The sequence below is a fragment of the Mesoplodon mirus genome (genome assembly GCF_964341445.2).
Source record: "Mesoplodon mirus genome assembly, chromosome: 4".
Taxonomy (NCBI): Eukaryota; Metazoa; Chordata; class Mammalia; order Artiodactyla; family Ziphiidae; genus Mesoplodon; species Mesoplodon mirus.
The window spans coordinates 161,621,556-161,649,204 of record NC_138979.1 but is presented as its reverse complement, the minus strand read 5'-3'; the positions used below and the strand labels follow the sequence as shown (position 1 = coordinate 161,649,204).

General features: G+C 39.0%; 1 protein-coding gene across 8 annotated transcripts in view; it reads right to left on the bottom strand.

Moving 5' to 3' along the window:
- TTLL5 (tubulin tyrosine ligase like 5) overlaps positions 1-27,541 on the bottom strand; it is a 315,626-nt gene extending 288,085 nt beyond the window's left edge. For 4 of the 8 annotated variants that reach the window (XM_082618534.1, XM_082618536.1, XM_082618538.1 and 1 more), the window contains exons 1-5: positions 27,375-27,540; positions 25,940-26,108; positions 19,690-19,796; positions 7,871-7,953; positions 6,047-6,153 (exon numbers count right to left, since the gene is read on the bottom strand). In XM_082618534.1, coding sequence (XP_082474660.1) covers positions 6,047-6,153; positions 7,871-7,953; positions 19,690-19,796; positions 25,940-26,013 — 371 coding nt within the window. In that variant the 5' untranslated portion in view covers positions 26,014-26,108; positions 27,375-27,540. Of the gene's footprint in view, positions 1-6,046; positions 6,154-7,870; positions 7,954-19,689; positions 19,797-25,939; positions 26,109-27,374 lie in introns of all 8 variants that reach the window. The other 4 variants (XM_082618541.1, XM_082618537.1, XM_082618539.1 and 1 more) reach the window with 3 other exon arrangements.
- Positions 27,542-27,649: the final 108 nt, after the last annotated feature.

The window sequence follows — 27,649 nt, the reverse complement described above, 5'->3', positions numbered from 1 at the left end:
TGGATTGGAACAATCAATATTGTGAAAATGACTATACTACCCAAAGCAATCTACAGATTCAATGCAATCCCTATCAAATTACCAATGGCATTTTTTACAGAACTAGAACAAAAAATTTTTAAATTTGTCTGGAGACACAAAAGACCCCGAATAGTCAAAGCACTCTTGAGGGAAAAAAGCGGAGCTGGAGGAATCAGACTCCCTGACTTCAGACTATATGACAAAGCTACAGTAATCAAGACAATATGCTACTGGCACAAAAACAGAAATATAGATCAATGGAACAAGATAGAAAGCCCAAAAATAAACCCATGCACCTACGGTCAACTAATCTATGACAAAGGAGGAAAGAATATACAATGGAGAAAAGACAGTCTCTTCAATAAGTGTTGCTGGGAAAACTGGACAGCTACATGTAAAACAATGAAATTAGAACACGCCCTAACACCATACACAAAAATAAACTAAAAATGGCTTAGACGTAAATGTAATACTGGACACTATAAAACTCTTAGAGGAAAACATAGGCAGAACACTCTATGACATAAATCACAGCAAGATCCTTTTTGACCCACCTCTTAGAGCAATGGAAATAAAGACAAAAATAAATAAATGGGACCTAATGAAACTTAAAAGCTTTTGCACAGCAAAGGAAACCATAAACAAGACCAAAAGACAACCCTCAGAATGGGAGAAAATATTTGCAAATGAAGCAACTGACAAAGGATTAATCTCCAAAATTCACAAGCAGCTCATGCAGCTCAATATCAAAAAAACAAACAACGCAATCCAAAAATGGGCCTAAATAGACATTTCTCCAAAGAAAATATACAGATTGCCAACAAACACATGAAAGAATGCTCAACATCATTAACCATTAGAGAAATGCAAATCAAAACTACAATGAGATATCATCTCACACCAGTCAGAATGGCCATTATCAAAAAATCTAGAAACAATAAATGCTGGAAAGGGTGTGGAGAAAAGGGAACACTCTTGCACTGTTGGTGGGAATGTAAATTGATACAGCCACTATGGAGAAGAGTATGGAGGTTCCTTAAAAAACTAAAAATAGAACTACCGGGCTTCCCTGGTGGCGCAGTAGTTGAGAGCCCGCCTGCCAATGCAGGGGACACGGGTTCGTGCCCTGGTCCGGGAAGATCCCACATGCCGCGGAATGGCTAGGCCCGTGAGCCATGGCTGCTGAGCCTGCGCGTCCGGAGCCTGTGCTCCGCAACGGGAGAGGCTACAACAGTGAGAGGCCCACGTACCGCCAAAAAAAAAAAAAAAAATAGAACTACCATATGACCCAGCAATCCCACTACTGGGCATATACCCTGAGAAAACCGTAATTCAAAAAGAGTCATGTACCAAAATGTTCATTGCAGCTCTATTTACAATAGCCAGGAAATGGAAGCAACCTAAGTGTCCATCGACAGATGAATGGATAAAGAAGATGTGGCACATATATACAATGGAATATTACTCAGCCATAAAAAGAAACTATACTGAGTTATTTGTAGTGAGGTAGATGGACCTACAGTCTGTCATACAGAGTGAAGTAAGTCAGAAAGAGAAAAACAAATACCATGTGCTAACACATATATATGGAATCTAAGAAGAAAAAAAAAAAGAAAAGGTCATGAAGAACCTAGGGGCAAGAGAGGAATAAAGACACAGACCTAATAGAGAATGGACTTGAGGATATGGGGAGGGGGAAGGGTAAGCTGTGACAAAGTGAGAAAGTGGCATGGACATATATACACTACCAAATGTAAAACAGCTAGCTAGTGGGAAGCAGCCGCATAGCACACGGAGATCAGTTCGGTGCTTTCTGACCACCTAGAGGGGTGGGATAGGGAGGGTAGAAGAGAGGGAGACACAGAGGGAAGAGATATGGGAACATATGTATATATATGTATATATAACTGATTCACTTTGTTATAAAGCAGAAACTAACACACCATTGTAAAGCAATTATAGTCCAATAAAGATGTTAAAAAAAAAAAAGATATCTAAAAGAAAAAAAAACTCTTAGAGGAAAACATAGGAAGAACACTCTTTGACATAAATCACAGCAAGTTATTTTTTTGATCCACCTCCTAGAGTAATGGAAATAAAAACAAAAATAAACAAATGGGACCTAATGAAACTTAAAAGCTTTTGCACAGCAAAGGAAACCATAAATAAGATGAAAGGACAACCCTCAGAATGGGAGAAAATATTTGCAAACGAATCAACGGACAAAGGATTAATCTCCAAAATATATAAACAGCTCATGCAGCTCAATATTAAAAAAACAAACAACCCAATCAAAAAATGGGCAGAAGACCTAAATAGACATTTCTCCAAAGAAGAAATACAGATGGCCAAGAGGCACGTAAAAAGCTGCTCAACATCACTAATTATTAGAGAAATGCAAATCAAAACTACAATGAGGTATCACCTCACACCAGTTAGAATGGGCATCATCAGAAAATCTACAAACAACAAATGCTGGAGAGGGTGTGGAGAAAAGGGAACCCTCTTGCACTGTTAGTGGGAATGTAACTTGATACAGCCACTATGGAGAACAGTATGGAGGTGCCTTAAAAAACTAAAAATAGAATTACCATATGACCCAGCAATCCCACTACTGGGCATACACCCAGAGAAAACTATAATTCAAAAGGACACATGCACCCCAATGTTCACTGCAGCACTATTTACAATAGCCAGGTCATGGAAGCAACCTAAATGCCCATCGACAGACGAATGGATAAAGAAGATGTGGTACATATATACAATGGAATATTACTCAGCCATAAAAAGGAACGAAATTGGATCATTTGTAGAGACGTGGATGGATCTAATGAGACTGTCATACAGAGTGAAGTAAGTCAGAAAGAGAAAAACAAATATCATCTATTAACGCATACATGTGGAACCTAGAAAAATGGTACAGATGAACTGTTTGCAGGACAGAAACACAGTGTAGAGAACACAGTGTAGAGAACAAACGTATGGACACCAAGGGGGGAAAGCGGTGGGGGCGGGGGTGGTGGTGTGATGAACTGGGCGATTGGTATTGACATGTATACACTGATGTGTATAAAATGGATGACTAATAAGAACCTGCTGTATAAAAAGATAAATAAAATAAAATTCAAAAGTTAAAAAGAAAAAAGAAAAAAAGATTAAAAAAATTTTTTTTAATAAATAAATAAAATAAACTCTTGAATGCAACGGTATGTCAAAATAAAAAAAAAATTTTTAAAAAAGGAAACACTGAACCAGAGGATAAGAAAAACAACAAATTCTTCTACAGTTACCCAATATTAGTGGTCTCCAAACAGTTTTGCTTGGTACTCCCAATACAAATTTTGGGAAACTATGTATCCTTTTAGTTGGTGGCATCTAAGATTTTTCATCATAAATTTAAAATGTTCCCAAGGATCCAATGAATGGCAAATATAATTTTAAAATAAAACTATAACAGTATCCTTTTAAGTATATTCAAGGGAACCTAAATAACATCAGGATTCACTAGCCACTGTACATTTTAAAAGTACTATAAAAGAAAAGGCTCTTTTTGTCGGTAAATTTTTCACTTTTTACAATACTATACTTTTTACTGAAAGTAACGTATAAACAGGAAAGTACACAAATCACAACTGCAGAGCATGATGAATTTTGGTCACCTGTGTGAACACCACTGAGCAAAGAACATTCCCAGCACCCCAGAAGCCTCCCCTACTCCCGACCAGACATCCCCCAATTCCCTTTTGTTTTTACTTCTTCCATTCCATTTTCCCCAAAGAACAGCTTAGCCTATCAGAACATATTTAATGCTTGTAAGTCTTTTACATTATATTATACCTTCTCTACCATGAAAATATGTATACAAATTACATTTAATATTTTTTAATTTCCTGTGATCATAAGGCTGTACTTGTTATACATATATTGACCTATCATTGTAAGAACATAGTACACAATTCATCAAAACACCGTAAATATTATAAATTTTTATTAAAATGTACATTATACTAACATCAATTTCTCCATTTTGATAACTATACTATGGTTATAACTGATTTAACGTTAGGAAAACTGGGTAAAGGGCACATAGGAACTCTATATTATTTTTGCAACTTTTCTAAAAGTCTAAAATTATTTTTTAAACATTACATAAAAAGAGTACACAATAATATTGGAAACATTCCAAGTGTTTGCATTCCTCTTGCATGTGAGTTAGAAGTCTCTGGATTGAAACAGACTTCTAACTTCTGGTGCTCTGTGTTTTCTTAGAAAATACGGAGCACCAGCAGCCACAAAGTATACTGCATTTAGGTAATGGATTATTAATATTCCCAAACAGACATGTACAACACGTTCAAAGAGAAGTGAAGAAAATATAGGTTAGAATGTATTAATACTGACTGAGTCCAAATTGAGGTGGACTTCCTATACACCTACAGGAATAGTTCAAAAACTATGGAAATAAATAATATACTACTAACAGGAATTAGGAACGCAGTCTCTACTGTGAGCTATTTTAAGACTGTTTAAATACCTATTTAAAATAGTTGCATCTGATTCACTTCAAGCACCCAGTCACACATTTAGAAAACCAAATCCACATCTTCCAGGCAGTAAGGAAGAAAATAAGGTTTAAATTGTTTTCTGCCCATGAAGCTCAGACATAAAATAAAACTGGAACTTGTAATAAAGATTCAAAATATACATTTATCTAAGATTATGAAGAAACTATTTGACATTAGAGACAGCATAGGCTGGGTATTTATACACATTGACTGAGTATAAGATAGTAGAATTGAATAATCAAGAAAGAGCCTTCGTTTCTAAAAAACGAGGAGACAAGTATATGAAGTGACCGAAAACAAAACTTGTTAGCATGAGTGAGTATCTGGGGCATAAGTCCTGGAAATAAAATATAACTCAACCACTGAGCAAATAACAAAATTCCTATTAGATTTGCATCTCTTCGTTAGACAGATGAGATTAGCTGCCCTCTTCTCCAATAGGTCATGTATCTCTCCATAGTTGAAAATTACTCATCGCTAGAATAAGGCAGGGTTTCAGCATCAATTCTATTCCTATTTTCTCTTTCATAGATGTAAACACTGAGAAACCTTGTTCACAAATATAATAGCTAACACTTATATAGTGTTTACTATGTGGCAGGCATGTGATGTTCTAAGCACTTATTAAATCCTCACGATAGTCCTACAAAGTGTGTGTCATTAGTACCTTCTTTTTACCAATGAGGAAGCTGACGCTCAGAAAGCTCACTTGCCCAAGATCAGTCAGCAGAACTGCAATCTGAGCCCAGGTTAGCTGGCTGCAGAGCCCATGCAGAATTCTAGCCACGAGGCAATATTGCCTCTCTAGGCTGATGTTAACCAATGAGACTGGCTGAAGTTTAATACAGCAATATCATTCAATTCTTTGAACTCTTTTCTAATTATATGTCAAAAGTCACAAGATGACCTATCTTTAAATTTTATATTTAATGATCTATCAGCTGACAACTTGATTATGTCCTTCTTCAATTCTGTTAAAAGCAAAGAAATGGAAATCATTACCATGCAAAAAGATTTGTTATGCGATTACCTGAATTAAACACCAATATTTTTGCTCCTTTCTTTGGAACCCTTGAAATTTTTACACCCCAGGACAATGCACCATATTAAGATTCTAGGTGGGCCATTCTTTTATAGAGGGAAAAAACAGTAACTATGAAAAAGAAGGTGAGAAGGGAGAACCTATCCACATGAGGGGCTCACAAGCAGCTCAATTTTAGGGAAGAGAATCTATGGGATTTGCAATCCAGAAGTAGTGTATTTTAAAACCATCCATCCTACAGAGTCCTTGCAAAGTCTTCAGGTATGTCCAGGGATGTGAACACCTCAGTTTGATTTGCAGACTGCTGCCCTATATCACAGACTTCTTTTGTTTTTAAAGGATGTTAATTATCTCTGCTGGCTACATGCCTCAATGTCAGGTACCTTTAAATGGAGCAAAGTAGCTACGAGAGCATTACCTGGGAAAGTGATTAACCTTTTGTGCTTCAGAGAGGGTGCGAAGTAAAAAGGGCTTCAGGTGGGATCCTGTCCACATTAGGTTATAGTCAGTGCTGCTTGGGTGAACCTAAGGGCAGATAAAAAGACAAGATAAGAAACACCAGAGGGACTTCCCTGGTGACGCAGTGGTTAAGAATCTGCCTGCCAATGCAGGGGACACGGGTTCGAGCCCTGGTCCGGGAAGATCCCACATGCCGCGGAGCAGCTAAGCCCGTGCGCCACAACTACTGAGCCTGCGCTCTAGAGCTCATGAGCCCCAACTACTGAGCCCGTGTGCCACAACTACTGAAGCCCGTGCACCTAGAGCCCGTGCTCCACAACTAGAGAAGCCACCGCAATGAGAAGACCGTGCACCGCAACGGAGAGTAGCCACCACTCGCCGCAACTAGACAAAGCCCGCGTGCAGCAACGAAGACCCAATGCAGCCAAAAATAAAGAAATAAATGTATTAAAAAAAAAAGAAAGAAAGAAACACCAGAGACAGCCCCTGGAAGAAGGATGGAAGTAAAAAGTCATAGAGATTTTTCATCCACAGAGCACTCACAGGGGCGGGCCAGTTAGGATGTGAGCTTAGTAGGACAAAAGCTGAGTGTACAGAACAGAGGGATAAGCAAGTTTAAAGAACGAGAGAGTTGGACAAGTCTCACATGCAAAAAGTAGAATTAATCCTTTTACAGAAGTCCATGATATCTCTAAATATTCTTGCATATCAAAGTGAGAGATGAGGACCCAACCCCAAAACTCCCTTCTCAGACTGTCCTTATATCCTTGCAGATGCTGGGTACAAAGTGATGATCAGATCTAAAACCTTATAGTAGCAAACCAACTTAGAATTCATTTATTCATTCATTAGAATTCATTTGTCCATTCATTCAACAATTATGTACTCTCTGCCTCTGATGTGACAGGTACCATGTTAAGCCCTGGAAATAAAACAGCAACAAAGACAGTATATAAACTGGTATCAGAACTTCCTCAAAATGTCTACTTCATACCTCAACCTAGGATAAGAAGCGAGCAACCACACTTTTATCAACTGTCTCAAAATATCCACAGTGGAAGTCCATCCATCATTTTTGCCTTTGCCTTTTGATGTCAAATCCCCATTTTCCCAATTTTCTTTGGGAATAACATACTCCTTGGTTTTAAAGGACCTGGCAATCACCTGCCCCTCCCTTCCCCCAAGGAGTGGACCCTTGACCCAAGCCAGGCCAATCATTCTATCTCCAGAATATGCTTCTTGAGCAGAGAAAGGCACAAGGACAATGAATGCAGTCGATTCATTCCACAGCAGTAAAGGTGGTCTTGAAGACTTCTGTTGCCAGATCCCTGGAGCTGTTGCATTCTCTCTTCTTCCAAAGGTCTGCTTTTTCAGCTTTTCCTCTGGTTCTGCTAGCCGTTCTATGTACATCTTTACTATAAATCCCTTTTGGTTTATGTTGGGCAGAGTCTGTTTCTGTTGCTTGCGATCAAAGAGGTTTAATTGGGTATTAGACAATTCCTTATGGGAAACTCTGCCTCTAGCCCATGCCTAAAAACACAGCAAGGAAAAAAAATTTTTTTTCCCTAAAAAAAACCCCCCACAAAATCTTGTGGAAATGTTTTCCATGTATTTCAAGGAAAAACTGATAAAGTGACTCAGAAAGTCAATGCAAGTTCTTCATCATCACTAAGGAGTGGTCCCGTGTACTTTCTAGAGCTGGCACTGTTAGCTGACAGTCAGTTAGGTGGCTAGGATTTTCAGCTTTTGAGCAGATACGGTAAGGTAGTAAAAATGAGCTTACTTCATGAAATCCATGGGCTGTCAGGATGCTGCGAACCAGGCGACTGTCTGTTCGTACAATCTTGTAAGACAAGTGATAACGTTCTAAAGAAAACATAGAATCAAGTTCAGTAACCAGAAAGTTAACTATAGAGAAAGAAATAAACTGTAAGATGGTGGCTGGATTAATTACACTCAATAACACTATACTGCTATCCTTAGGCTACTATAAGTAGGTTGAGGATTATCTTGGACCAAGAGTCCTAAACCTGAGATTCATTGACTGTCACTAAACATGGATGGGGGGGGTGGAATGACATCCTTGTTTTCACCAAATTCTAGTTCCAATTTAACATTACCTTCAATTAGGAATGTAGGCAACAAAGGAGAATAGTATTAGCAATGCCTGTGACCCTGCCACCAACAGATATCAGGTATTCTAACATTCTTTTACAGTTGTTACAGTTATCTCAAAAAATCACTTATTCTCAGGAGTTCTCTGGTGGCCTAGTGGTTAGGACTCCGGGCTTTCACTGCCGTGGCGCAGGTTCAATTCTCGGTCGGGAACTGAGATAATGAAAGCCGTGCAGCGCAGCCAAAAAAAATCACTTACTCCCACAGTATTTAAAAATTATGGCAGTGAACAGACCTACCACTAGATCATGTTATTTAATGCACTAATAAAAGGCATACATATCACAAATTTGGTTTTTAAAAATATTTTGAGAACTATATTTTAATACAATTTATTTTCTTTGTAGTCTTACGTATTTTTAAAATACACTTAAAAAACATTATTCTGAGAAGAGACCCATAAGCTTCCCCATGCTGCCAACGCCGCCCACTGCACCAAAAAGGCTAAGAACGCCATTCTAAATAGCCCTCGTGTGCAACAATGTTGGTTACCAGCCTATCTTAGACCAGAGGTTATAAACTGCTGACACGAGGGCCAAAACCAATCTGCAGACATGGTTTGTTCATTCCTCCTTGTGCTTTAAAAATAAAATTGAATTAATTGCTAACCTTTTGAAATTGGAGGAATTAATATAAAAATCTAGATTTCTGGACTTCTCTTGAAAACCCTGACAACCCTGGGCTCTCTCTCTGGCAAGGCAAGAGTCAACCAGAGAAGTGCAAGTGCTCCCTGCAGGACAGGCCTGCGCTGTCCAGTTCAGCACCGTCCCCACCTGACCTGCTTCACTCATTCTTATCTCCTGCCAGGCCCGTGAGAGCATTCTGTGCTTGTGACCCCTGTCTAAGAGGAATGTCTGTAATCATGTGAGGTTTCTATATATCCCCAAAGACTAAAGTTTTCTCTGGCACATTACATTCAATCTCTTTCTATGCATCACTATAAACTGTTAGCTAAGAATTCTACAGAACGATTTTTCTAAAAGGACTGCATACTGAACCATTTCTGAGTGAGTATAATACAGAAACTTATGGACAGGCTCCGGAACATAATTCAGCCTCTACAGTCAAAGATAAGCCTTTCTTTTTATAACTTTATGTGAAAATATTCATAAATCCCTGCTGCTACTTGCCCAGCCCTGGCAGGAACACCATGCCAAGCAGACACAGGAGGATTGGAATGATAAGGGCACTCCATACTTCTCATTCTTGCGGCAAACTTTAAAGCCCAGTTACAAGGTTTTCCCAATGGTCAATCACTATTATGTTGTCTCTGCAATATTTTTATAAGAAAAACAGTGCAGAGTTTAATGTAAGAAGCAGCACAGTGCACTGCTCAAGAGTTTGTGTTCTAAGGTTTCCTAAAGCTTACCTCTATGAAAACAATCAATAGAAAGAGAAATTAGCTGAACTCTGTTTCAGTCTAGCAATAAGCAATATTCAACCACGGATAAATGAACCAATGAATTTTGTAAACGCTCAATTCATATTATGAAGAAATGGATTATTTTTTACTTTTACATTTATTATTTATAAAAATTGTAATTTATTCTTATTCTTTTGCTCAACTGTATATTCATTAAGATTGTAAGATAGCTCAATCCAGGACACATTCAATCTTTGCAGATATATGAATATAATAAATCTAGTAAGATATAAAAAAAGGAGTTTGTGTCCTGATTCCAAGTTGGGGAAGGAGAGTACAAGATAGGTGTGGAATATCTTGCTATGCCAAAAAAGAGGACAGTCACAAGGATTGAGAACATGTCACAAGGATCTTGAAGGGGATCCCCAAGGCCAAACTTGAGGCAATCTGAATATAAAAATGAATACTGACAGAAGATTTTTAACTCACTTATGCGAAAGAAAACAACCCATGAATCCACACTGATAAGAGAGTGAGAAGGTATACTACGGGTTTTCTAGGTCAGAAGTCGGATACAAGTGTTATCAAGGCATTGGTAGCACTGCGTTCCTTTCTATAGGCTCTGGGTAGGGTCCACTTCCTCTCCTTTTCCAGCTTCTAGAGGCTGCCCCTATTTTTCTTCTGTCTTCAAAGCCAGCAATGACAGGTCTAGTCCTTCTCACACTGCATCAGTCTGACTCTTCTTCTGTCTCCTTCTATTTTAAAGGACTCCTGTAATTACATTGGGCCGGCTTGAAGAATCTCCTTATCTTAAGGGTTAGCTGATTAGCAACCTTAATTCCATCTATGACCTCAATTCCGCTTTGCTAAGTCAGGTAACATTTTCACTGGTTCTGGGGATTAGGAGGTAGACATCTTTGGGAGACTATTACTTTCACATAGAAGGGAAAGCTCTTCCTTACAGAAAAGCCAGCTAATAAGTGTAGAAGGAAAAACTGAAATAGAAAATCACCATTTTACAAAAACTGCAATAGTAAGTGATTCGGACAAGAATCAATGAATACCAACAGTGAGAGACTACTGGAGAACAGGATATTCATACATCTCAAAATATCACCCCAGAGAATGCTTTTAACAAAGGAGAAGGGTACCTTTACAATGAAGCAATCTGGTAAACGCTATCTTAACCAAATGATCAAACCTGTCATCACCAGTAATGCAATATAATGACATCATATGCTTTCTAATGTGATACACTGAGGACATGACTTCATTAAATGATATTCCTACAAATGTTTTTCAACTTTTTTATTCTTTTTAATTTTTTTCAACCTTTTTTAACCTTTTTAATCTAAATATGTGGAATCAATCTGACAAGCCCAAACTTAAGGACATCTGCAAAGCAACTAGTCTGGAATCTTTAAAAATGCCAATGTTATGAAAAGACCAAAAAATAAAATTAAAAAATCCAGTAAATGGTTCTAGATATAAAGGAGACTAAAGAAACATGACAACTAAATGCAATCTCTGATTGGATCCTGGATTTGAAAGAAAAAAAAAAAGATAAAGGACAAAATTGGAACAATTGAGGAAATCTGGGCAGGGATTGTATAATAGATAAGAGTGTTTTAGCAATGGCAGATTTCCTGAGTGTCATCAGTGTACTGTGGTTATAGAGAGGATGCCCTTGTTCTTAGGATAAACATGTTGAATAAGGTATTTAGGTCTGAAGTATGTGAACTAATTTTCCAATGGTTCAGAGAGAGAAAGAAGGGTGAAGCAAACATGGCAAAACGTTAATAACTGGTGAAAGCGAGGAAATAGTATACATGAATTCATTGTACTATACTTATAACTTGCCAGATGGTTTTTTTATTTCTTTAAATAAAATGTTCAGAAAACTAAAAGAAAACCAGGTCTTTTTCATTATGATAACTGATCACTGACAGCTCCATTTTTGCACATAAAAAGCCAAAGCCTCATCAACTGCTGGGGACCAGGACTGCGCCCAATTCTCTGACTGTTCTGCAGTGCTTGCCCCAGGCCACGGAGAAGATGATCGGTCAGGTGTGTGGAAAAATAGAGAATGATTACGTGGGGACTGGGGGAGAAGGGGAATAATAAAAGAGAGAGTATGTGTCTGGAGTCAAACTGCCGGGGTTCAAATCCTGGCTCTACTACTTCCTGCTTGCTGTCTTAAATAAGTTATTTAATTTCACTATGCTCAATTTCCTCACCTATAAAATGGGGTTGATAACAAAGGTACTTATCTCACAGGGTAGTTAAAAGCACTAAATCAGGTAATATATGTAGAGCTTTTAGAATAGGAAAGCTTGCTGATATGGGAATTCCCTGGCTGTCCGGTGGTTAGGATTCGGCGCTTCCACTGCTGTGGCCTGTGTTCAATCCCTGGTTGGGAAACTAAGATCCCGCAAACTGCACGGTGCAGACTCCCAAAAAAAGCAAGCTTGCTGATACATAGAAAAAAAATTTCATACAGTAAAAAAGTAAACGCATAGTAAAATAGCTACTAATACATATATAAATACATAGTATAATACACAGTAAATTATACATTTTATATAGCAAGTTAAAAAATAAAAATGCTATTAATACTCTTTCTCCTACTCCTCCTAATATAGAAGTAAAATGCAGTCATCACTGTGCTCAGTGGCAGACCTGATTCTCATGCTATGTAAGCAGTGACCACCTACTTATTTTTTTTAATAAATTTACTGATTTATTTATTTTTGGCTGTGATGGGTCTTCCTTGCTGCGCACAGGCTTTCTCTAGTTGAGGCAAGCAGGGGCTACTCTTCATTGCGGTGCGCGGGCTTCTCATTGCGGTGGCTTCTCTTGAGGAGCACGGGCTCTAGGCATGTGAGCTTCGGTAGCTGTGGCATGCAGGCTCAGCAGCTGTGGCTCACGGGCTCAGTAATTGTAGGTTGGGGGCTCTAGAGTGCAGGCTCAGTAGCTGTGGCGCACGGGCTTAGTTGCTCCACGGCATGTGGGATCTTCCGGGACCAGGGCTCGAACCCACGTCCCCTGCATTGGCAGCGGATTCTTAACCACTGTGCCACCAGGGAAGTCCCTGGCCACTTACTTCTAATCCAAACCAGCTAACTATAACCCAACTCAGATACACTGAACATGTTCTAAAAGGGGAGTGCAAGAGAGGCAGGGTGGAATGATGGAAAGCAACTGTGACTGCTTTAGGGATTTTAACCCGCATTCATGCTCTGTGTCCAATGGCCCTACAACCAATAATGCTGATTACCAGCACATATTAGACCAGAGATTATAAAATGGTAACCCAGGAGCCAAATCCAGCCTATAGACACAGTTTGTCCATCCCTTGTGGTGTTTTCAGTATAAAGTTGAATTATTTGCTAACCTTTTAAAACTGGAAGAAGTCACATAAAAATCTAGATTTCTAGGCTTCACCTGAAATAGCTGGTAAGCCTGGGCTCCCTCTCCCTAGCGAGAGTCAAATGGAGAACTGCAACTACAAACTGAACCTGTTCAACTGTTCATGACAGAACCACCTTCGCCATGTTTTCTTCCATAAAAAAACAAGAGGCAGGGCACGGTCCTGCTAGCAAACTGCAAAACACCCAACATCTAAGCCTCTGAACACACACGCATCTCATCAATTCCACTATGAGACTGTAGAATTTCCTCTTCAACAACTCACATGCATCGCAGGGGACAATCTGAAGAACTAGGACCCCTGGCAAGTTCCAGGACTGGCTGTAGCAGAGTAAAGACAATCAAGGAAGCAATAATCTAACTGTCAGCACAGAAGCACCTAGGAAGTGGTGAAGTGCCCTAAGGGGTTTGGTCCAAACTAGCATGGGAAACTAGAATGAAGATAAAACTAACATTCTTTTGACTTTAGCATACAAGAATAACCCCTTCGATGGCAACACAGTGTATCTTTGCCTTACTGTCAGAAAACTGGGTCCTTAACGTGCACAGTTGAATACGGTTGTCACTAGCCACATGTAACTTGAGCATGTGAAATGTGACTAGTGTGACAAAGGAATAGAATTTTTCATTTTATTTAACTTTAATAAATTCTAATTTCAATTTTAAAACTGATACTCAATTCAGTTATTGGAAAACTTGTTTGGAACAACTTGAACATAGGAATTGACTACAATTTCAACTATAACGTTTATGAAATCTAAATACAGACCAAATGCTTCCAATGAAAATTTTGCACCATATGGAGATGTATTAAAAGTGTACAATACACACTGGATGTAAAATATCTTCACGATTTTTTTATACTGAGTAAAAGTGGAAATGATAATTTGGATTAAATAAAATATATTTTAAAAATTAATTTCAGGGCCTCCCTGGTGGCGCAGTGGTTGAGAGTCCGCCTGCCGATGCAGGGGATACGGGTTCGTGCCCCGGTCTGGGAGGATCCCATATGCCGCGGAGCGGCTGGGCCCGTGAGCCATGGCCGCTGAGCCTGCGCATCCGGAGCCTGCGCGTCCGGAGCCTGTGCTCCGCAACGGGAGAGGCCACAGCAGTGAGAGGCCCGCATACCGCAAAAAGAAAAAAAAAAAAAAAAAAATTAATTTCACCTATTTCTGCTTTTTTTGATAAGGCTACTGAAAAATTACATATACAGCTTACATCATATTTCTGTTGGACAGTGCTAGTCTATACAAATCCAAATTTATGAAACTGACACATTCAGAGGCAAAATACAAAATACTTCAGTCTAGGAAAAGATTAAATTGAAAATATCTGTTGCCCCTAAAATGCAATCCCAGGACTTCCCTGGTGGCGCACTGGTTAAGACTCTGTGCTCCCAATGCAGGGGGCCCGGGTTCAATCCCTGGTCAGGAAACCAGATCCCACATGCTGCAACTAAGAGTTCGCATGCCACAACTAAGGAGCCCACGTGCCACAACTAAGGAGCTAGCAAACTGCAACTATGGAGCCTGCCTGCTGCAACTAAGACCCAGCACAACCAAATAAATAAAAACTTTAAAATAAATAAATAAAATAAAATAAAACGCAATCCCATTTATATGTTCAAAGTATACACAATTTTGAAAAAAACATGGATATGGTGAGAAAAAAAACATACTCCTGGAATATTTCACAAATAAAGCATATGAAATCTTATTGTATCTAAAATATTAACAATGAATTCAATGAAATATTTAATAGATAACAGAAAAAACAAGGTTGGAATCTAACACTCTAAGATCAACAGAAGATAACTAATGCCCCAGATACACTTCTCAAGGGGATTTAACTCAGTATTATGATCTGAGCAGATCTATGTCAGCTATTTAAGAGAGAGAGAGAAAAAAAAATAGACCAAGAGTGTTTAACAATTCAGAAATCTGAGGTAGCAACTAACAAAACTCATTCAAATTGTTCTTTTCATAAAGGAAGGTGAAGAAAATTATTAAACCTCAAGGAATTGGGAATATACAGAAAATTTAAAAAAACAGAGTTTGAGAAAAAAGTTTAGTGGCTTCTTCCTTAAACACAGGAAGATGTACAGGAAAATAATCCAAAGACTTATAGGTTCTAGAAAATAGTGATTGCTTGAATAATGGCATGATTACATTGATGGATGCTAATTTCCAATAAATGTTAGGTATTCTAAAAAGGAAGGGTCTATTGCCACAGAATACATGGATTCATTTATGTGACAAACAAACCAAAAGAAGTATGCTGGGGGGGAGGATTATTTACTTCTGTTGTTTTTATGCACCTTTGATGTTTTGACTCTAATCATATTTAGTGGGAGATTCTCAGCAAATGTTAGTAAATCTTCAGAGACTCCAGCTTCAGAGAACATGAATGAACCATGTCCCTTTAAGTGGTAACCTAGCAACTTGCTGAGGGGATTAGAACACCAAGACCCTTGGGGAGGGAGGAGAATTCAAATCCCAGAAGCAGGTGCTCACTGTCCTTTGAACTCTGGCTTATGATGGGGCAAGGACAGACCTTAAAGTCATCTCAAGGTAGAGCAGATCCTGTTCGACAAATAGAGTAAGCAGCACAAGTTTTGAATGCCTACTGTGTGCTGAACATTAGTGATCTCATTCTTACAATGCCTGCAAGGTAGCTATTATCTCCATTTTACAAATAATGAAATAGATTAAGAGAGTTTAAGTGACTGCACAAGACTCACAGCTAGTAAATGCCAAAGATGGGATCTGAAATATTGACTGAGAACCCATGTATAGACTCTTTCCACCATATCGCACAAAAGTTTGGATCCACAGTATGTAACCTTTGAAGACATCTACAGGCTAACACCAGGATTCAGAGTACTGCTTAAAGTCAAAGAGGAGTGGACATAAATGAAATTAAGAATAGAAAAACAATAGAGAAAGTAAGCAAAATAAAAAGTTTGTTCTTTAAAATGATTCTCAAAATTGACAAACTTTTAGTTAGACTAACTAAAAACAAAGAGAAAAGATTCAAATTACTAAAATCAGAAATGAAGGTGGGGACATTACTACTGTATTACAGAAATAAAAAGGATTATAAAAGAATACTATGAACAGCTGTATACCAACAAAATTAGATAAACTAAATAAAATGGAAAAAAACCTAGAGAAACACACAAACTACCAAAACAGACTCAATAAGAGATAGAAAATAGAATAGATAAGTAGAGGTTGAACCAGTAATCAAAAACCTTCCAACAAAGAAAAGCTAAGGACTAGATGCTTCACTGGTGAATTCTATCAAACATTTAAAGAATTAACACCAATCCTTCTCAAGCTCTTCCAAAGAGGAGGAAGGAACTCATTCTATGAGGGCAGCATTACCCTAATACCAAAGCCAGACAAAGACATCAAAAGAAAAGAAAATTACAGAACGATATCCCTTATGAATATAGATGCAAACATCCTAAACAAAATACTAGCAAACCAAATCCAGCAGCATATTAAAAGGACTATATACCATGCTCAAGTGAGATTTATCTCAGGAATGCAAGGGTGGTTCAATATACAAAAGTCAATCAATGTAATACACCACATTAATAAAATGAAGGAAAAAAACCATAGAATCATCTCGATTGACGTAGAAAAAGCATCTGACAAAATGCAACACCGCTGTATGATAAAAACACTCAACAAAGGAATAGAAGAGAACCTCCTCAACATGATAAAGGGCATTTATGAAAACCCATAGCTAACATCATACCAAATGGTGAAAGACAGAAAGCTTTCCCCCAAAGATCAGGAAGAAGACAAAGATGCCCATTTTCACTTCTATTCAACACTGTACTGGAAGTTCTAGCCAGAGCAATTAGGAAAAAGAAGAAGAAAAAGAAAGAGAGGGAGGTAGGGAGGTATTCAGGGTAGAGAGGAAGAAGTAAAATCTCTATTTACTGATGACATGATCTTGTATAGAGATAATCCTAAAGAACACACACTCACTATCAGAGCTAATAAATGAGTTCAGCAAGGTTTCAGGATACAGGATCAGTATACAAAAAATCAATAGTAAGGCTTCCCTGGTGGTGCAGTGGTTGAGCATCTGCCTGTCAGTGCAGGGGACACGGGTTTGAGCCCTGGTCCGGGACGATCCTGCATGCCACAGAGCAGCTAAGCCCGTGAGCCACAACTACTGATCCTGCGTTCTAGAGCCCACGAGCCGCAACTACTGAGCCCACGTGCCACAACTACTGAAGCCCGTGCGCCTAGAGCCCGTGCTCCACAACAAGAGAAGTCACCACAATGAGAAGCCTGCGAACCACAACGAAGAGTAGCCCCCACTCGCCACAACCAGAGAAAAGCCCTCGCGGAGCAACGAAGACCCAACGCAGCCAGAAACAATAAATAAAATAAAATAATAAAATAAATTTATTTTAAAAAATCAATAGTATTTCTATACACTGACAATGAACAATCCAAAAATGAAATTGAGAAAGCAATTCCATTTATAACAGTATCAAAAAGAATAAAATATTGAAGAATAAAGTTAACCAAGGAGCTACAAGACTTGCACACAGCAAACTATAAAACATTGCTACAGAAACTAAAGAAGACCTAAATAAATGGAAAGACATCCCATGTTCACGAACTGGAAGACTTAACACTAAGATGGCAATACTTCCAAAAGCAATCTACAGATTCAATGTACTCCCTACCAAAATCTCAACAGCCATTTTTGCAGAAATGAAAAAGCTGATCCCAAAATTCATATGGAATTGCAAAGGACCCTGAATAGCAAAAAAATTTTGAAAATGAAGAACAAAGTTAGAGGACTCACACTTCCCAATTTCAAAACTTAGTACAAAGATACAGTAATAAAAACAATATGGCACTGGTATAAGGATAAACAAACAGACAGAATATTAAGAGTCCAGAAATAAACCCATACATCTAATGGTCTACTGATTTTCAACAATAGTGCCAAGATTATTCAGTAAGGAAAGAACAGTCTCTTCTGTTGCTGGGGCAACTGAATATCCACATGTAAAAGAATGAAGGTGGACCCTTATCTCACACTATATAAAAAAATTAACTCAAAATGGAACAAAGACCATTTAGCTCTAAACTTAAGAGCTTAAACTATAAAACTCTTAGAAGAAAGCATAGGGATCATGACTTTGGGTTAGGCAATGGTTTCTTAGATATGACACCAAAAGCATAAGCAATAAGAGAAAAAGTAGATAAATGGAACATCATCAAAATGAAAAACTTTTCCCCATGAAAGAACACTATCAAGAGAATGAAAAGACAAACCATAGAGGAAAAAATATTTGGAAATCATTTTTCTGATAAGGGTCTAGTATCCAGAATGTATAAAGAACCCTTACAACTCAACAACAAAAAGATAAGCAACCCGATTAAAAAATAGGCAAAAACCTTGACAGACATTTAATTCTCCAAAGGAGACAATATAAATGGTCAAAAGGAACATGAAAAGCTGCTCAATGTCATTAATCATTAGGGAAATGCAAATCATAACCACAATAAGATACCACTTCACACCCATTAGTATAGCTATATTCTAAAAAACAGAAAACAACAAATGTTACTGAGGATATGGAGAAATTGCAACTCTCATATATTGTTGGCGGGAACGTAAAATTGTGCAGTCACTGTGGAAAATCCTTTGGCAGCTCCTTAATAAGTTAAACATATAATTACCATACAACTTAGCAATTCCATTCCTAGGTATATACCCAAAAGAACGAAAAACAGGTGTTCAAACAAAAACTTGTGCATGAATGTTCATAGCAGCACTATTTACAAGAGACAAAAGCTGGAAACACTTATCCATCAATTGATGAATGGATAAACAAAATGTGGTATATCCATACAATGGGATGTTATTCAGCCGCAAAAAGGAATGAAGTATTGACATATGCTAAAACATGGATGAACCTTGAAAACATTATGCTAAGTGTAAGAAGCCAGACACAAAAGGCTATGTATTGTATGAGTCCATTTATATGAAATATCCAGATTAGGTAGAGCCATAGAGACAGAAAGATTAGTGGTTGCCAGGAGCTGGGATAAGGGGGTTGGGGAGTGACTGCTTAATGGGTACAGGGTTTACTTTTAGATGAAAATGTTCTGGAACTAGATAGTGGTGATGGTTGCACAACACTGTGAATGTACTAAATGCCACTGAGTTGTATACTTTAAAATGGTAAAAACAGTAAATTGTGTTATGTGTATTTTACCATAATTATAAAAAACAGTATCATTAAACTTATTGTGATAATCATTTCATGATGTATGTAAGTTAAATCACTATGCTGTACACCTTAAACTTGTACAGTGGTGTATGTCAATGATCTCTCTATAAAACTGGAAGAAAAAAACAAAAAAATAAACACATGTACATGTAATTCTAAAACAAAAAAAAAGAGGAAAAATAATTTAACCTGCAGGAAACAATTTAAGAAATCACAAATAATCCTTTCAAGTATAAAAAAATCAACAGGATATTCTCATGACCAAGGCCATTTCCCTAACTAAATATGGTTATCACTTTCTGTAAGATGAGTTGTCAGGGCCATGCCCAGCCCTGCCCTCAGTGGGGAAGGTCATACCTACCTCCAATTACTCGAATATTGTTGTCCTTTGTCAGAATAGCCTCAGCATGGAATACCAAAACTGGAATTCTCCTGCAGCCTCCAGTCCACATGATACATGGATGATCTCTACAACCGTAATAAAAGGCTTTATTAATTTACAGCTCAAAATCTGAATTAACAACTGAAGCAGATCACTGTGGTTTGCTGCTTAGCAACTTTCCCCTTCTTCTGGAACAAGCATCCCAAATGTCCTATGGGAAACCAGTCATCTCTCATTCTTAGTCAGATGGTCTGTTTAAGATTAACTCCGTTCCTGCTGTAGGGATGGGTCTTGACTGGCTTCAGCCAATCAGAGTTTTCCATTCCCCAGTTACAGTTACTGGTTCAGGGATGAGGACATAAACCAGCTGGAGCCAGTGTGTCAGGAGATATGTCGTGTGACCCTCTAAGAAAGCGATGCTTTCTCTTCTGTAGCAGCTGCAGGAGAGATGGCCTCCTCCCCTTGATGGTGTAAGAGAATGAGGTCTGGAAGTGCAAGTGTCATTTTGTGACCTTGGAAGGAGAGCCTGGAGCTGTTGGTAAAGGAGAAAGTCTGCGGGAGCCTGACTGAAAGAACAAGAGAAATGAGATCCTGAGTGGCAAACGTGCAGTTGCAGAATCAAGTCTTTCCTAAATATGCGTTCATAAATTCCCTTTATTATTTAGGACACTTTATGTCTTAGTCCCTGGCACAAGTAAGAATCCTAACTAAAATAGTCACAATAATTGACAGACCACTTTTACACCCTATAGTCCCTTTTTAAGCCAATTTGATGATCCATCCTAAGATTCTGAGCTAGGAACGCTAAATTAATACAAGTACCCCAATTAAAACCACATATTTTAAAGGAAGCCTATACCAAACAGAACAATGTTTTCCTCCAGAAAAGGACCTCTGACTTTATTCCCTTCCTATCTTCCAGAAATCTCTGTTTAATCAATCTCAGACAGATGTGTATTTATTCACAGATTAGAAAAATCTCCAACTGCCTTAGTGCATGAAGGTAGGAAAGAAATGACCTGAGTCCCTACTATGTGTCAGGAATTACACTAAGAGCTTTCACATGTTATCTCACTTAAGCCTCTTGCCTGCACTATGAACTGAAGAAAAAGTGTCCAGAGAGGTTGAGCAGTTTGCTTAAGGTCATACAGCTGGTTAAGTAAGGGAACAGGTATTAGAACCCAAGTGTCTGTGCTCTTTCCACCCTTCCATCTCCCTAATCACACATTTCAGTGATTTGTTGTATAAACACCTTAAACTCAACCCTTTGGGGACTGAAATTAATCAATTCCTTATATGGAATAAGATCCATTTAGCCAAGATTCAGGCTGCTCTCAAAAACTCACATGACCACACCCCTTAACAAAGGCCATACCACAAACCTCAGGGCCAAGTTAGACCCTCCCAATACAGGTTGAAACAGATCCATGCTTTCAATGCACAGGCTGCCAGGCTACCAATCTTAGAGGTGAGGCAGCCTTTAGACTTGGGATGAGCTGCCAAGAGCTTTATTGAGGAAAGCAGAGAACACCATACCTAGTTCATTTCCTGGTTTCTAGAAATGGAATGTGGATGCTCATTTTTCTTGTGATTTGACTTGGGTGACAGTGCCCATTTGTGAGAAATTGGTGTTTATATGGTGCAAGAAGGATTTTTTGTGTGTGGTTTGCTTGCTTTTTAATCTTAAACACCTGTAAAATGTGGGTATCAGGCCAGATGATTCCTATGCTCTCTTCCAACTTTAATTTTTTCCACTATATTTCTAAGTCAGAGGACAGAGGAAAAAATAGGCAGCCTAAACTATCAAGTCTTAGACAGAAACTCTGGAAACTATCGAAAGTTCCTTGTCAATCCATCTCTAGCTGCAAACTGGCACCACTGTGCCTTGGCACTTAAAAACAATGGATTACGGATAAAAGGTAAAAATGCCTGACAAGAGTCAGGAACACAATAAACATACACAGCTGAGAAGAGCCAAGGCCTTAACCGTACTATCTATAGAAAGCCAAATCCCTGACACAGAATCTTTTCACTTACAACCTCTGAAAAGAGAAAAGAGGTAGTAGACGAATCATTAGTTCAGTAAGGTCGACCCAAACACACTTAAGGCAGACGTTGCATTGTCATTAAAAGCATGCTCCCACCAGGTGGTGCTAAAGGAAAAAGATTCAAAATGATTAGGAAGCTGAAAATTGGGACTTTAAATTTTCATTTACACCAGAAACTGGTACATATTAAGAAATTATGCTTTTACAGACATAAAAGAACAAAAAACTTGGATGACTAATAACCAAAGTAGACCAGTTTTATGGTTTACTTTACTGAAAGCCTAAGAACGTTTTGGTTTTTAAGAAGCAATTTCACGTGGAATAGATACTATTCACTCCTGGGATCCAGCCTACATAGCTCAAAGCCTCGGTGCCTCATTCATACCAATGTCCCTGCTGGAAATGCATTCCCCACTTCTCTCTGTTCATTTAATCCCACTCTCTAAAGCCCAGCTCACCTCACCACCTCCTTGGAGCCTTCCTTAGCTCCTCCAGCCCACAGTGATGTATTCTTTCTCTGAACTGTAGCACTCACTACATAATCATTTGTTGATGATCTTTGTAACTGATCTAAAGCCAGCTTTTACAATCAGAATTAAATATTTTTTTCAGTGACTAAAGAAACCTTACATCAAATTAACGTTTCCACATCTCTATATAAATTTATATTTGGGAACCCCAAACAAAATACAGAAAAAGAGCCCCTTTACATCTACTATTTGAAATAATGCCATGCAAAACAAGGATGCCTGGACAGTTTCTAGCTCTAATGTCCAGGACTGCAAGCCATCAATACTTTAATACAGCCTAGGGTTCTGAGCAGATCTAGCAGATATCCATGGATATATATCTTTGGATCAAGTCAACATCCTTAGATGATTTAAGACCTTGTAACTTCCAAAACTTTAAAAATGTAAGCATGTTGTTCCAGGTGTGAACAAGACTGACTTAAGATTCCTAATGTATAAAACAGGTATCTGATAGACATGAGCTGATGGAACATTGACAATCAAAACTCAACAGTATGGGCCTCCCTGGTGGCGCAGTGGTTGAGAGTCCGCCTGCCGATGCAGGGGATACGGGTTCGTGCCCCGGTCTGGGAGGATCCCATATGCCGCGGAGCGGCTGGGCCCGTGAGCCATGGCCGCTGGGCCTGCGCATCCGGAGCCTGTGCTCCGCAACGGGAGAGGCCACAACAGTGAGAGGCCCGCATACCGCAAAAAAAAAAAAAAAAAAAAAAAAAAAAAAAAAAAAAAAAACTCAACAGTAGGAGTTTAAAAGGAAGAGGAGCATAATGTCCGTGAATCTGGATGGGGAGAGCGGGGGGAAGGTGGAATGACACCTGTATTTTCACTAACTTCTACTAGAAATTTAACGTTTCTCAATTACGAATACAGGCACCAAACACAGTAATGATAGTATTACCTGTGTTTTTCACTCTGTCTGAAATTACACATTTTTTTATACCAAATTACAGTTGTTGCAGACATCTCAAAATATCACCGACATTTATCACTGCTTATAAGTTATGGTAGTTATTAAAATTGCCACTAGATCACCTGTGATTACAGTCTTCTCATCTGGTGTGATTTGGATGGACAGCAATTTGGCAACTCTCCACTCTCAAGCAATCATTCAGCTACCAAATGGTGACATTTCACAGTGGTGATCCAGTCATCTATGATGTTTCTTGGTATTCCCCATTTTTAAGTGTTAATCAAAGACCACCCAAGTATGATGGTCTTATGCAAACTAAGCAAAAACAGTCTTCATGTTGCTGTCTTTAGAAAATAAAATCTAACTTTCTCATGTTTTAAATGAATGATCTTGTTATTTAATGTATTAATAAAAACGTACATATTACTATACCACAAGTTTGGTTTTTTAAAAAATCCTGATAACTGCACTTCAGTGCAATTGGTATTCTTTGTAATGAAATGTATTTTAAGCACTTCAAAGACCTAAGGTGATCTAAAGCATGAAGCCTCCATTTATTTACTCATTAAGTTAGTCACTCAGTCAGCAAGCATTTATTGAGTGCTTACTAAAATATTAGGTTGAACCACCTAAAATTTCTCAATATTTGACTGTTTTTGACCTACCAAAATAGCAATTTCATACAGTTCAACCTAATACTTGTTGGGCCCAACCTATAAGCCCACTAATAAAAGAGACAGTCATGAAGTAAAAGATCTTGAATCAGAAAGACTGATGCTTGAAGCAGAAGTTAAAATTTTTGTGAAGTGGGTAAGAGGCAGCACACAGAAAACAAAAAGTCACAAGAAGGCAAAGTGACCAGAGAGAATTATCCATTTAATTATCCTGAATGAGAATGACGCAAATATAATACCAAATCTCTATTATTTTCTATGACCTAATAGTGATGAGAAGCCTTTCCCCAAAGCTTTACTAATGCTTCAATAATTTTTTTCAAATTACATTAAATAATGTAATCTTCTACTTTATAATAAGAAATACACTTTAAATTCAACATAAAATCCAATAAAAATAAAGCCTTAACATTTGTATGGCACTTTATCATTTAAAAGTAATTTCATACACATTATTCTATTTGATCCTAACTATACCCCAAAAAACAGCCTGGGAGGGGCTTTCCTGGTGGCGCAGTGGTTAAGAATCTGCCTGCCAATGTGGGGGACATGGGCTCGATCCCTGGTCCAGGAAGATCCCACATGTCGCGGAGCAACTAAGCCCGTGCACCACAACTACTGAGGTTGTGCTCTAGAGCCCACAAGCCACAACTACTGAGCCTGTGTGCTGCAAATACTGAAGCCTGTGCGCCTAGAGCCCATGCTCCACAACAAGAGAAGCCACTACAGTAAGAAGCCACGCACTGCAACGAAGGGTAACCCCCAGCTCGCGGCAATAGAGAAAGCCCACGTGCAACAATGAAGACCCAACACAGTCAAAAATAAATAAATTAAATAAATAATTTTTTTTCAAAAAGAAAGAACAAAAACAGCCTGGGAGATATCATCCCCACTATTCAGGTTACATAGCACATGAATCCTAGTGGACTTACAGAGAATCTTAAAAACTAATGTTACCTTTAAGCCAGATTCTCTCTTTATTCTCTGTGTCAAGTAATAATTAATGTTAAAGGAGGCAAAACATCTAAGTGCTTCAAAATCCAGGAAAGCTAGGTCTGAATCTCAATTTATCACTCTCTATGCATCCCTGAGGAAGTTCTTTGTTATTTGTGGGGCTGAACTTAATAAAGTGGGAATAACATCTTTAGATTAAATGAGATACAGCAGTTAAAGCTCTTACCATCACCTATAGCAGCTACACTTATCACTATCATTCATTTATATTATTATGAGAATCCAGCAATGAAGAAACTTGACTCTTATCTAAAAGAACTCAGGAAAGCCACGTGTCTCAATAGACTCAGCACAGGCTATAGAATTCTAATGTCCTGCTCCACACTTACTCAAGTAACTTCTTCTTTTTTTTTTAATTAATTAATTAATTTATTTTTGCCTGTGTTGGGTGTTCGTTGCTGCGTGCAGGCTTTCGCGGCGAGCGGGGGCTACTCTTTGTTGCAGTGCATGGGCTTCTTAAGCAGTGGCTTCTCTTGTGGAGCACGGGCTCTAGGCGCGTAGGCTCAGCAGTTGTGGCTCGCGGGCTCTAGAGCGCAGGCTCAATAGTTGTGGTGCATGGGCTTAGCCACTCCACAGCATGTGGGATCTTCCTGGACCTGGGCTCGAACCCGTGTCCCCTGCCTTGGCAGGTGGATTCTTAACCACTACACCACCAGGAAGCCCTCAAATAACTTCTTATTATCATCATTCTATCATCCTTTAAAGGCTTTTGAGAAAATACCCAATGTCACAGAATTGAGAGACCTACTTTTCTTCAATATCTAAAAATTTCAAAATCTCCTATGTTAGGAGCTCTGATCAAGAGCTGCCTAAGAGCTACTACCTGCAACGTCTAGAGCCGATGTTCACTCATGAACCCAGAAACAGAGCCTTATCTTATTTCAGATAGCTGATGGTCACCCAGTAATAAGATCTTGAATTAGACCATGTATGAAAACTAAAACCAGAGTCAGACAACACCAAAGGAAGGATACTGGGTAAAAGAGGATTTGAGTAAAAGAGAACTATTTTCCATCCTGAACGCAAAGGGTCAAAAGCAGGCTTGCTATTACTTACTCTTGGCTTACCGCCTCCTCATCCTCTGAGGATGATGCTGTTTCCTCCAGGTCCCGGGCCATCACGACTGGCATTTCCTTTAGAGTTTGTCATGCAGTCAGCAGATGGGGGCCTCAGAGACCTTTCCTTGCAGATTCACTGGATCAAACAATTTGGGTGGCACAGATTCCTGCAAGAAAGCCAAATGACCTGAAACACAATGCAGTTGTCTTTTTGTTCATTACTGCTGATGACCTTCCAAGTAATGAAAATGAATATTTGCCTAAATAGTGTCAAACCTCTAGAGGCTTACCTTCTTTCACAGTGCCTCACATATGCCACAAAAATCAAGATTTTTTTTTCAAACATACTGTCTGTCCTCTGTATTTGAAGAGCTGCTGTGAAGTTTCAGTTTCTCACTTTTCTTTTACATACTAAATCTAACGTGCAACAAAAGGATACACTTACTTAAGAAAGTCTGAGGTAGGTGGCTGATTGCCTAAAACATAGATTCCTTGCTAGAAAATCCTGACGTGAGTTAAAAATAAAAACGCAAGTATTAAGATCCTTGCAAACATTTCTTTAGATTCTATGCCAAGCACAGGTAAAATACTCTCATGTTTCCGCTAAAACAAATTCAACCACTAAACAAAAAATGAATATATGCTGCTGAATCAAGGTCATACATAGCTGGGAAAAAAAAAAACTGTCCTTCCACACTCTCAAAAATTATTCGCCCTTACTAAAAATCACAAACTATGATCCAAATATCAGACATTAAAATTAGCATATTTCTAACTTAAAATATTTTTAGTAGAGAAAAGGTACATGTTCATTGCGTGTCTTTTTGGATGGAATAGAATTTACAGGTAAAGAAAATGAAAATGTTTTAATGACCATAATCCCATTACTCAAAGATAACCATTTAATGTCAATCTTTCCAAACCTCATTTTTCAATGCATTAATATATGTGATAAAAACGTAAATAGGGCAAAAAATGCCAATTCCGATAACGATCCTTACACATATTCAGCGAAATGGGCAATATCTAACCATCTCAAAGGCGTTCTTCCGAGTATGCCCAACGGGACCTCTCAGTATTTCCCAAAACGTTGGGAAGTCCCTTAAATTAATACAAAACAAACAAAACCTCCAAGCGAGGAAGGGATGCCAACCCGTCCTAGGCTGCCAGCAGAGCAGGGAGAGACAGGGCGATCGGAAGAAGATTAAGGGAACTCGCCCAAGGAGCGTCCTCGCCCTAAAGGGATCGGGCCCTCAGTCCCACCCGCGGCTCACTCCAATCCAGGTAGCTCCTCAGATGCTCCCTACAGTAAGGACGCGGGAGACTCCGCCGCAGAGATTCAGCCCAGCGCGCCCGGAAGCCAGCAGCTGCTCCCGGACTCTGAGAGGGAAGTGCAGCGGACGGCGCCCGCCCAGACTTGGGAGCGCACCTACCTCCGGTAGAGGAGTGCGGCGGCGCAGGCGTTTACCTGTTTCATCTGCCCATGGCTCGAGGCGGGCAGGCGGGGACAGCGCTCTGCGCCTACCACCCTCCTCCTTCCCCAGCCGGGCTCAAGGCGGCCGCCGACCGCTGCTTCCCCCGTTACTACAACAACCAACAAGCAACTGCCCGCTCGGAGCCACTGCGCAGGCGCCCGCCACCCGGCGCGAACAACGCTCGGCTTCGGGCGCGGACAATTGTCGTCACCGCCGCGCAGCGCAGGCGCAGG